This window comes from Danio rerio, chromosome 14 (assembly GCF_052040795.2).
Source record: "Danio rerio strain M-AB ecotype USA chromosome 14, GRCz13ab, whole genome shotgun sequence".
Taxonomy (NCBI): Eukaryota; Metazoa; Chordata; class Actinopteri; order Cypriniformes; family Danionidae; genus Danio; species Danio rerio.
In genome coordinates, this window is record NC_141034.1 from 14009988 (window position 1) to 14021971 (window position 11984).

Here is an 11984-nt window from a genome sequence, read left to right on the forward strand (position 1 = left end):
ACACGTTAAAAAATGATTGTTATTACTAATTATTAGTAATTTAAAAATCACTTCTTTCTTTTTTATTTGCGTTTTCCATACTGTCCCAACTTTTTTTGATTTGGGTTGTATATACACATACTTTATCTCTCTCATATTTATTTATATATATAATCGAAATATTTCACGGGTTAAAAAAACACAAATAACGCAGTTGCCTTTTTTTTTTATCTTGTTGTGGCCGAAGTGTTTTGGGCCGGCGCGTCTATAGAGGCAACCTAGGCGGCTGCCTTGGGCTGCAGAATAGTGAGTTAACCCCCCGGTCCTCACATTCATCCTCTACACCCACCCCCTCCCTTACGGTCCTCGGCCTTCCATACAAATAAACTGCCGTGATTGCCGTTTTTGCCTAGAGCACCAGTTCAGCTTGGTCTGGTCCCGCGTGTGTTTAACATGCAATGTTTTAATGGAATTTGATACAGCCTGGCGAACGGAAAGAAAAACCTCTGCATTTCGGGACACGCGTGATCATTTAAGGTAATCAAAAATCGCTGCTAACATGGTAGACTCTTAATAAGAGTATTATCTTAATCATCAAAGCAGAGTATTTGGTGTCCATGTGAATGAAAGTGCCAGATGAATTTGCAAGTCGTCAAAGACATCTGCGTCCATGAGCCCTCAAATGTTAAATTAAGTTTGACATGTTCCCCCCTTTCGTAAAGCATCTGCTTCATGTTGGTGTGTCAGAAACTTTGCTTGTGAAATACAGCCATGGTTTAGTACGCTTAGTTTAAGCAAATTTGATGAATTTCATGCTTGTTGATGAATCTGAAGGGATCCCTGTTGCTCACTGGCAAAAAAGTGTGAACGCCGCCTCGTCCATTATCCGTATCCCTAGCAATTGCTTCCCTGTAAGTAAGGAAACCCCTCTTCACTGACAAGGGAATTCCAGCACGTCATTGGAGTTGCTACGCTGACCGATCAGCTTCACCCGGATTTCCCTTTGGACCAGTCGAGGAAACCAAAATTCCATCAGAACGCAAGTAACACAAACAAGGTTTCCATTGCTAAAAACTTTGCTAAAAGTTGAATCCACTCAGTCATAACTCTCACTTTTATGTAGATTAGTACTTTGTGTTATAGAGTAGCAATAAACTTTTGTTTATAATAAAAAATAAACCTTTGTTTACGGATTTTGTTCTGCCACCCAATGCTCCTTGCATATGTTAGCAGACAGATAACTCCTCTACCAATCACCACGCTGAAGCGGATACTCTGCTCACTTTATTTAGTTTATTTGGTGACAGGAAGTAGGTGTAAAACTAAAAAAGAGCAAAATTGAACTTAGACACACTAAAGAAAGGAAATATTTCACATATGCATTCCTATTGTGATAAGCACACATGAATAATAGGGTGTATACATTTATGCAAACAAAATACTGTAACACCTAATATCTCTTATTTTAAACTGTATACTGACTAAACTGTATCATGTTGGATTAAATAAATGCTAAACTGTATGTAACAGCAACCTATTTCACTCATCAGAGCATAACACAATTGACATATCACAACACGCATGTGTGAATAAAGATTCATCTAAAAGTCTGTACTTAACACAAAATACTATCAAATGACTGTGAATTATACTTTAACATAAGATTACATACCAACGATGCTTCCGTAAAACAAGAAATGTAGCAGGCTGCTTTCCTGCATGCAACAGACTGATGCTGGTCTTATACTGATGACATCACCAGCAAGTGACTCTTAAAGGAGCCAGCACCCTTAAACTAGTATCACACATAACACTCCCCGTCTGGTATCACAATATACCAAACAAGCTAAACAAGCTAAGCTATGAGAAGGATAAACCAGTCCTAGAATTAGTCGGGGGGAATTAGCATCACCACTTCAGTTATGGGTCTAATGAACATTTTTGACACTTCTTTGTCCATAACCTTGATCTCCACTTTTCGCACCCTTCCATCTTCACTTGGGAACACTCGTACAATGCGCCCCAGAGGCCACTGATTACGTTTAGACAGTTAGTCTTTCATAAGAACCACACTGCCCTCCTTGATGTCTTGTTTTTTAGTTTGCCATTTCTTTCTAGGTTGCAATGTGAAGAGGTATTGCTTTCTCCACCTGTCCCAGAAGGTTGATGCCAAACTTTGAACCTGTTTCCACTGCTTTCTGTAAAGGTCAGCATGATCGAACTCTCCTGGTGGACAAGGACAAGGACTGTACTTGTGAGTGAGTAATGTTGAGGGGGTAAGTATGAGTGAGTCTTCTGGGTCCATAGAAACCGCTACCAAGGGTCTAGAGTTCCGCCATGAATGTAACAAGAACCTCGTGTGAGATTTTTGATGATCCCAGCTGCAGCATCATTGAGTCCAAAATCCTCTGAGTTACTCCAATCATTCTCTCCCACACTCCTCCCATATGAGAAGCATGGGGAGGGTTGAAGATCCATGAACATCCTTGATCTGCAAGAAACTTTGTGACCTTAAGTTCATCCAAGTTGGAAGGACTGTCCAGTTCTCTGCATGCTCCTACAAAATTAGTTACTCGATCCGACCGTATTTGCTTAACTGGACCACGAATTGCAATGAAGCGTCTCAAGGCGTTTATGAAACAAGATGTGTCCAGAGATTCCATTACTTCGATATGGACAGCTCTGATGGTTAAACAGGTGAACAACACTGCCCATCTCTTGTTGTAGACGAGTCCTCCCCTAGTGCAGCGGGCAGAAATGGTCCAAGAACCAAACACATCAGTTCCTGCGTAAGTAAATGGAGGTTCGGTGTTGACTCTGTCCATTGGCAGATTGGCCATCATCTGTGTTTCACTTTTCCCACGCAGTTTTCGACAAATCACACATCCAAAGATTAGGGAACATATGCATCTTTTAGCACCCAAGATCCAAAAGCCTGCCATACGAACAACACCTTCCGTGACATGCCTCCCTTGGTGTTGTGATTGTTCATGGTAATGTCTCACTATCAAAATTGCTATGTGGTGTAGTCGTGGAATGATGATGGGATTGTTTTCATCAATTCCTGTATTCACTCGAGGCATACGACCACCTACTCTCATAAGACCATTCTCATCTATGGTGAGGTGAGGCGTGAAGAGGGGACTGCTTTTCGGGATATTTTTGTTATCTTTGATGCATTTGAATTCCTCTGAGAAAGCTTCCTGTTGCACCGCACGTATGATGACATTTTTTGCTTGGCTTAACTCATCTACGCTGACCATACAATGATGCCACCCTTTGCAGTCCTTCCCATCTTTGACCAGCTCTTTTTTATAGGTCCGTACGATGTGTATTAGGCATGCAATAGCACGAATGAGATCCTTCCAGATCCATCAGCGATTTGAGCTTAACTGACTGTCCTTCATTAAGGTGATAAATGCCGATATTTCTGCTCGGACTTCGACATCAGTCGCAGGATCAACAAGATCAAACAGGCCTGAGCAGGAGTATGTCCGGTTCCAGCTAGACAAGAATGATGGACCAGTAAGCCATGTTGTGTCCTTCAGACAGGCTGCAGGTACGGATCTTGTTGCATGGTCTGCTGGATTATGCTCACTAGGAACGAAATGCCATTGCTGTGGGTGCGTGCTTTTCCTGATTCTTAGAACTCGGTTATTCACAAAAACGTGGAACCTCCACTTCTCGTTATGAATATATCCAAGTACAACCTTGCTGTCAGAAAAGAAGTTCACACTGTCAAACTCTGTGTCCATCTCAGATAGTATGATGTTAGACATCTGCACAGCTAACCCTGCACTGCAAAGCTCCAGTCGAGGAATAGTTAGCTCTGGTCGGGGGGCTAGCTTGGCTTTTCCCAAGATGAAGCTTATTTTGCAGGTTCCATCAGGACTTGAACTTTTAAGATAAGCTACTGCAGCTATAGCAGAGACGGAAGCATCTGAAAAGATGCAAAGCTCTCTGTGTGAAACTTCAGAAGAGAAATCCTTTGTATAATGTCTTGGTATTTGCAAGTGTTGAAGTTCTTGAAGAGAATTTTTCCATTGTTGCCAAGTTTCCCTTTTTTCTGCAGGCAAAGGAGCATCCCAGTCGCATGAATCAGTGGTGAGTTCTCTTATCAGAGCCTTCCCATGGATGACAACTGGTGCCGCAAACCCAAAGGGGTAATATACGCCGTTCACAGTGGACAGGACACCACGACGTGTGAATGGTTTAGTATCACATGACAGCTGAAACATGAATGTGTCTGTATGGAGATTCCAACTTACTCCAAGAGTACGCTGTACTGGCATTGCACCGTTACCTATGTCCATGTCCATAAGAGTACTAGCTTGATCATCCATAGGGAATTGATCCATAACTTCTTTGCTGTTGGAAGCAATTTTATGTAGTTTCAAATTGGACCTTGCTAAGGCTGCTTGAGTGCTCTTGAGGAGATCAATTGCAGCTGCTGCAGATGGTACCGATCTTAAACCATCATCCACGTAGAAATCCCTTTCTACAAACCTTCCAACGTCTGCTCCAAACTCTTGTTGAGCCTCTTTTGCTGCTTGTCTAAGCCCATAAATCGCCACAGCATGAGAAGGACTGTTCCCAAAGATATGAACTTTCATCCTGTACTCAATGACATTCTTCTCTGGGTCATTATCTTCATACCAGAGGAACCTAAGAAAGTTCCTATCCTCTGGCCTGACAAGGAAGCAATGGAACATTTGTTGAATATCTGTAGTGATTGCTACAGCTTCCTTTCTAAAGCGCAAAAGCACCCCAAGAAGCCCATTATTTAGATCTGGGCCCTTCAAAAGTACGTCATTCAGTGACACACCGTTGAACTGACAACTTGAATCGAAGACCACCCTGATCTAATCCGGCTTCTTTAGGTGATAAACACCAAAAAGAGGCAAGTACCAGCACTCATCCTGAAGCTTAAGTGGTGGGGCAATTTCTGCATGCCCTTTCGCCATTATCTTTTCCATGAATGCAAAAAAAGTGTTCTTTCATGAGAGGTTTTTTGGAAAAAGACCGCTCCAGAGATCTGAACCGAACTAAAGCCTGTGATTTGTTGTTTGGTAGGCATCGTCTCTCAGGCTTAAATGAAAGTGGAGCAACCCAGCTATTACTCTCATCTTTGTAGAAGCATTCCTTTATGATATGGAGAAAAGTCTGATCTTCGACAGACAGAGCTAGCTTCTCATCATCCTTTGTTTGTCTGAAGACATCCCCTTTAGTGTGATGCCCCTCTTCCAAACCAGGTTTTGCAGAAATAGCCGTAGTTTGAACACTTAAAGTTTGACCACAAACATTTTCTTTGATGTGATAAATGTTGGGGCATGGCTTGAAAAGTGATTGGCGACCACTATCCAGTGTGTTGGTGAAGAGAACATTGACTCTATCAGGCTTGTGCACATTTCCTAGACAAACGTCACCTATTATGACCCAGCCAAGGTCTAACTTCAGAGCATAAGGGGCATCACGGGGTCCATTAATGTGTTTCATCACTTTATGCACCTTTATGATATCCCTTCCAAGTAACATCATGATTGGAGCATCTGGCTCGATTTCTGGGATATGTCTAGCAATATCCTTCAAATGTGGATGATGAAGAGCAACTTGAGGGGTGGGTATCTCAGAACGATCATCTGGGATGTCATCACATTCTACTAAGGTAGGTAAAGAGTGAATAACACCACCATCAATTGATGCAACTTGAAACCCATGTGCTCTCCTCCCTGTCTTTTGAGAGACCCCAGCACAAGTTTTAAGATAATAGGAAGAGCTGTCACAATCCACATTAAAAACATAAAAGAATTTTGATCTCACCAAAGATTGATTACTTTGGTCATCGATGATGGCATAAACCCTGATGGCAGGGTTTATGAGGCAGATTTTGGAGCATGTTTTGCTGCTTAAACCACTCCCACAGACTTCTGTACATTTGGTAGACACATCATTTTCAGAATGATCTAACTTCTCCCCACCATAGTCTTTGGTGAGTGTTTGAGCTTTCACAAGCGGATAAACAGGTTTTGGATGTAGCAGGGAATGGTGCGCTTTACTGCCACATTCAATACATTTGACAAGTTTGTCACAATTCCTTGCAATGTGTTTTGTCGATAAGACGCATCTGAAACAAATCGCATTCTGCTTCAAAAAGGCCTTGCGATCTTCGATAGATTTCTCTCTAAACCCACAACATTTGTCAAAAGGATGTGGTTTCTTATGCATAGGACAAAACTTTGCTAAGTCTACCTCAGTTTCACCAGTCGTTGTCTTTTGAGCGGAGATGTCTGTTTTGTAAGCTGTTATGGACATTTTGTTGGTGGCCCTGGAGTGTTCTGGCCTTGAATGATCAGACTGAAAGGGAAGAGCAAAGCTAGGATCATTCCGCATTTTGGCTTGCTCTACAGCAAAGTTAACCAGCACAGAAAATGGAGGGAAAGGTACTCTGTGTTGTTGTTTGAAAGTATAGCCCAAAGTCATCCATTTATCTTGTAGGTTAAAAGGTAGCTTTTGTATTATGCTGGCTATGCCTAAGCATGTAAGACCCTAAAGCATGTGTGTCTGTGTCTAAGCATGCAAGACCCTAAAGCATTCCTTCAGATTTTGCTACCAGAAGCTCCATAAGGAGATCTCCTAACTCCCGGAGTTTCTTCCATTCTTTGTTTGAAATTATTGGAAAGCTCTCCAGTCTTCAGAGTAGTGAGCTTTCTACAACCTCTGGTGCACCAAAACAGTCATCTAAACGTTCCCAAATCATTGAGAGACCTCTGTCTGTGTTTTTCACATGCACCGCTCTGATGCGTTTGGCTTGCTCCCTAGAATCTGCTCCTAACCATTTGACCAAGAGATCCATCTCCTCCTTAGCTGATAGATTAAGATCCCTGGTGGCAGTGAAAAATGATGCTTTCCAAGATCTATAGCTTTCAGGAAGATCATCAAATTGTAATAGGCCTGTCGAAATTATTTCTCTTCTTGCCATGAACCTAACTAGGTCAGACATGTCCTTATTAACACCCGTGTTTGTGTGAGGTGTGTTTGTATGAAATTGAGCATGAGGTGGGGTTGAAGCATATGATTTGTTCTGGGGGTAGCTGTTGGTATTCCTATTCTTATCCTGTGACTGCCTGGTAAGATGCGAGCATGGATGAGCTGTCAAATGGCTGGGATTATCGGGTGGTCTCAGATGAGTGAAGTAAGGATCTTGTCTGTGTTTGACAGATGGAGAGAGTTTTACATACTGCGACACCCTATGATCATACTCGTCAACATAAGGAGTAAATTTGTAAGCTTCTTCGGGTCCTTTGCACCAATTGTGTGTTTCTTTGTCTGGGACAATCCCTGAAACATCCTGGCAATGTTCAACATCAGCTAAATAGTGTTCCTCTGATTTATATGGGGGCAGTTGTGATATACTTGCATGCAGAGGCTCCGTTAATGGGGGTGGTGGTATGTATTCTGTTTGTGCAGGTATATCAAGTTGTTTATCAGCTTGCAGTCTAGCTTGTTCTTGCACATATTCGTTAGTTCTTTGAGTAGTGGTATAAGAGCCTGAGGTAAGTTGATTGCTGGATTTGTGACTTGATAATTTGTCACTGCTTAGTGCTGTCGTAAGTGCTTCAGCTTTTGCTACTGCCACAGCAGCTTCCCTTTCAACGTCCAATACTGCTAACTGTGCCTCTAAACATGCTCTCTCTGCATCCAAACGTGCCCTTTGCATCTTTATCTGCATCTCCTTTTCAGCAAATTTAACTTTGGCTTTAGCTTCTTCAGCTTCTGCAAGGGCAATAGCGACAGCAGAATTAGCAGCTGAGCTTTTTGAACATTTGGAGGACATTGACTGTTTGGACAAAGTCACAAGACTGCTTTGATTTGGAATCTCTGAATTTTCCATAATGTAGTAGAGGCCAGTCTCACAGACGTATGGCTCTGTTCCTTAATCACACTGAAAGACACGCTCAATTCTTCACTGCTGTAGATCTGTCTGTGAGGTAGCCGTTGTTTTACTGTTCTGCCACCCAATGCTCCTTGCATATGTTAGCAGACAGATAACTCCTCTACCAATCACCATGCTGAAGCGGATACTCTGCTCACTTCGTTTATTTGGTGACAGGAAGTAGGTGTTAAACTAAAAAAAGAGCAAAATTTAATTTAGACACACTAAAGAGAGGAAATATTTCACTAATGCATTCCTATTGTGACATAAGCACACATGAATAATAGGGTGTATACATTTATGCAAACAAAAATACTGTAACACCTAATATCTCTTATTTTTAACTGTATACTGAATAAACTGTATCATGTTGGATTAAATAAATGCTAAACTGTATGTAACAGCAACCTATTTCACTCATCAGAGCATAACACAATTGACATATCACAACACGCATGTCTGAATAAAGATTCATCTAAAATTCTGTACTTAACACAAAATACTATCAAATGACTGTGAATTATACTTTAACATAAGATTACATACCAACGATGCTTCCGTAAAACAAGAAATGTAGCAGATGGCTGAGGATGAGACATTTACAATAGCAGGCTGCTTTCCTGCATGCAACAGACTGATGCTGGTCTCATACTGATGACATCACCAGCAAGTAACTCTTAAAGGAGCCAGCACCCTTAAACTAGTATCACACATGACAGATTTAAATGTGCTTGTGAGCTCGCGTTCCAATGCCGTTTGTCGTTGCTATGGCCATCGTCAGCTGTTACTACACAAGTGCAACGATCAAGTTTCAAAATAGTTCAGCTCAGGTTCGGGGTGAGGTGTCTGAATAACACTCAAGGCTGGAGCAAGCTGAATTGGCGCTCTAGGCGAATGGCGATCGCGCCGCCCTTAACCCGAGAGTGAATTCTATGTATTCTGTTTTTGAATGTTTCTGTTAAGGAAAAAGGAGCAGATAGAGTGTGATGGGGTAGGAGACTCGTGTCGATCTCCCCAATTCCTGAAGTTTTTGCTCAATAAAATAGTTAGTCATCTGTATTTTCAAGTCCATTGTCTGAAATTACATTCACCCACTGGCAGCCAAAATCCATGCCTTAGGGTGCTTTCAAGTCTGTAGTTCACTTCATTTGGTCCGGACCAAGGGTAATAAATGATACATTGTTGCATCTTCTGCCGTCTTTGGGTCATTTTCAAACCACACTGCTGGCTTTGGTCCGAACCAGTTGAAATGAACCAAAATGCAGTCATCTGACAAAATCCACATCTCTCATTGGCCAGATGTTGTTGAACATATTTCCTAAACTGCTTATTGATTGGTCAGAATTCACGTGCGGGAAAATGCCAGTGAACTCCCGCAGGTAAACAAAACCTTTTACTCTGGAGGGATGGCTGCGCTGACTGATTGTATCTCTGCTTTAGACAAACTATACATTACGAAAATGAAGTGCGGTCGCGGCTGGAAAATAGTGTTTAATGCATTGCTCATCACTTCAGGAGGAGACGTGAATTAATTTAGCTAAACTGCGACATGGTCATCTTGCGTAAATATTACCAACGATCCATCAGGTAATGTTTTCCCCTCTCTCTCTCTCTCTGTTGCTAAAGCGCTGTCAACAAATATTTTTCCTCGATATCCCATAATGCACAGCGCATCGGCCTACGGCAGCTGAATTAGTCCAAAACGCGCAGTACTTTTTGTGGTTGGACCTGTTTTAGTACGAATCATATTCTCACCACAAACGAACCGCTCCAGGGTTCGTTTGAAAGCATACCAAGACCACCTCTTCAAGCAGGTCCCGTGTATGCACTCTGACTACTTCTATATTGTTGATTAGCTGCTGGGTATTTCACTCTGTCTCGTGTATATATATATATATATATATATATATATATATATATATACACGAGACAGACCCAACTTCTCATATCATGATTAATCACGAAATGCTGTATTTATTACAGAAATAAAAACACAGGCTTGTAAGTGCCATTTGAATTTCAAAACAATCAATGCCCATGACAAACAAAAATGCATTCCATGTTGGATTCTAAGTGGATTACACCCACACACACACACATTTGCACGCACGCACACACACAGACAACGCACGCAGTGCCAGTGAGCGAGAGGGATCCCTTCAGATTCATCAACAAGCATGATCACGTTCATCAAATTTGCTTAAACTAACCGTACTAAACTATGGCTGTATTTCACAAGCAAAGATTCTGACACACCAACATGAAGCAGACGCTTTACGAAAGGGGGGAACACGTTTAATTTAAAAATCAAACTTAATTTAACAATTGAGGGCTCATGGGCGCAGATGTCTTTGACGGCTTGCAAATTCATCTGGCACTTTCATTCACATGGACACCAATACTCCGCTTTGATGATTAAGATAATACTCTTATTAAGAGTCTACCATGTAAGCAGCGATTTTTGATTACCTTAAATGATCACGCAAGTCCCGAAATGCAGAGGTTTTTCTTTCCGTTCACGATGCTGTATCAAATTCCATTAAAACATCCTGAATAAAAATATGCTGAATGAGAGTGAACTGCTAAACTGCAGTTAATGTATAAAGATTAAAATTGAAACACCAAAAATAGCATGAAACTCTAGAGGAAAGGCAGGATAGTCTGGTGATGCGACATTAATTGTTTTATACTGAAACTTTCCTTCTAAAAGCGCATCCGTGGTCTTATCCAAATTTCTTTGCACATTATACACATGTATATATTTTTTTTCCAGCTTAGTGCCTTTATTAATCTGGGGTTACCACAGCGCAATGAACAGCCAACTTATAGAGCAGATTTACGCAGCGGACGCCTTCACTGGGAAACATCCATACACACTCATTCACATTCCTACACTATGGCAAATTTAGCTTATTCAATTCATCCCATAACTAGCGCATGCCGCATGTCTTTGGATTTGGGGGAAACCGGAGCACCTGGAGGAAGCCCACGCAGGCATGTAGGTAAGAAAGACACTGACTAATTTAAAGAAGAAGACTATATTTCTTAAATAATGAATTTAAAGCTGTAACATGAGTGGAATAATTAGGAGATGATCCGTGCTGAGCAGTAGCGTCACTTTACTGTAAAGATATTTTCCCACGGGCCGCGGGAAACAAGTGGCAAAGAGAAAGCAATGATTTGCAGCAGATTCGGGAGCAAATAAAAAATCCCACCGCTTGTGTGTGCACGGCTCTTTGTTTATTTTAAACCTATGTGCTTACATTTAGAACATTTTGTATGTTACAGTGAGCCTGCAATGCATTAAAACTTTTCTATGCAAGCAACAATTGGCAGTAAGCGCAAATCCTCTTTCTCTCACGCACATGCGCGCGGTCAAGCACAATTACTGTTTTATAACAAATATTTAATTTCATGTTAATACGCCTAAATAATAGCCTATATTTAATAATATATTGCTACTAATGTAGCCTATTGAACAATCTGCAGTTTCGCGGCTCACTGACTGTAAACAGCTGTCTCATTTCAGAGCTCTTTCAGTTCTTGAAGTTGCCATGGTAGCACACAACATAATTGATGTATCTATGCTCGACTTTTAAGGTTTCACGACAGAAACGTGCAAGTGCAGTTATCTAGATTATTTAAACTGAACTCAGACTAGTCAGATCAAATGATCTTCAACTTGTTATTATGGAGAACCAATTAAAGCGTGGACGTTTAGTTCAGCTCATTGAAGTCAGGCTTTTGACTTTAATCTCCGCTTTTCTTAACCACTTTTATGAAATAGCCCCCAGGCCCCAGGGATACAGGAAATGAGAATAAAAAACGAAACAAGAGCTAGTGCCCTCAATAGTCCACATGAGGGCACTGCAGCAGGTGTGACGAGAGGGGTATGGATGCAGACCTGGGACAGTGCAAACTGAGCTGCATCCAATGCTTTTTAATGTGCTCAACTAATCCCACCCCTAACCCTACCTGTCACAGTGACGTCACTCAGTCCATTGAGTGCATTGTGTCTGACATTGCATCGCTGAGTGATCCAATCCCAGCATGCATCATACAGGGTGCATCC

At 41.5% G+C, this 11984-nt stretch overlaps 1 protein-coding gene across 1 annotated transcript; it reads right to left on the reverse strand.

Annotated features, from left to right (window-relative positions):
- Nucleotides 1–216: 216 nt before the first annotated feature.
- LOC147833895 (uncharacterized) lies at nt 217–8548 on the reverse strand. Its single transcript, XM_087281146.1, has 2 exons — nt 8459–8548; nt 217–8104 (listed from the first exon to the last, which is right to left on the reverse strand). Exon 2 carries the CDS (start codon nt 4689–4691, stop codon nt 3354–3356), a length of 1338 nt encoding a protein of 445 aa, XP_087137272.1. The 5' UTR covers nt 4692–8104; nt 8459–8548; the 3' UTR covers nt 217–3353.
- Between the last annotated feature and the right edge of the window lie 3436 nt (nt 8549–11984).

Coding starts and splice junctions, on each gene's coding strand:
- LOC147833895 (XM_087281146.1), bottom strand. CDS start 4,691: ATGTTCCATTGCTTCCTTGTCAGGCCAGAGGATAGGAACTTTCTTAGG.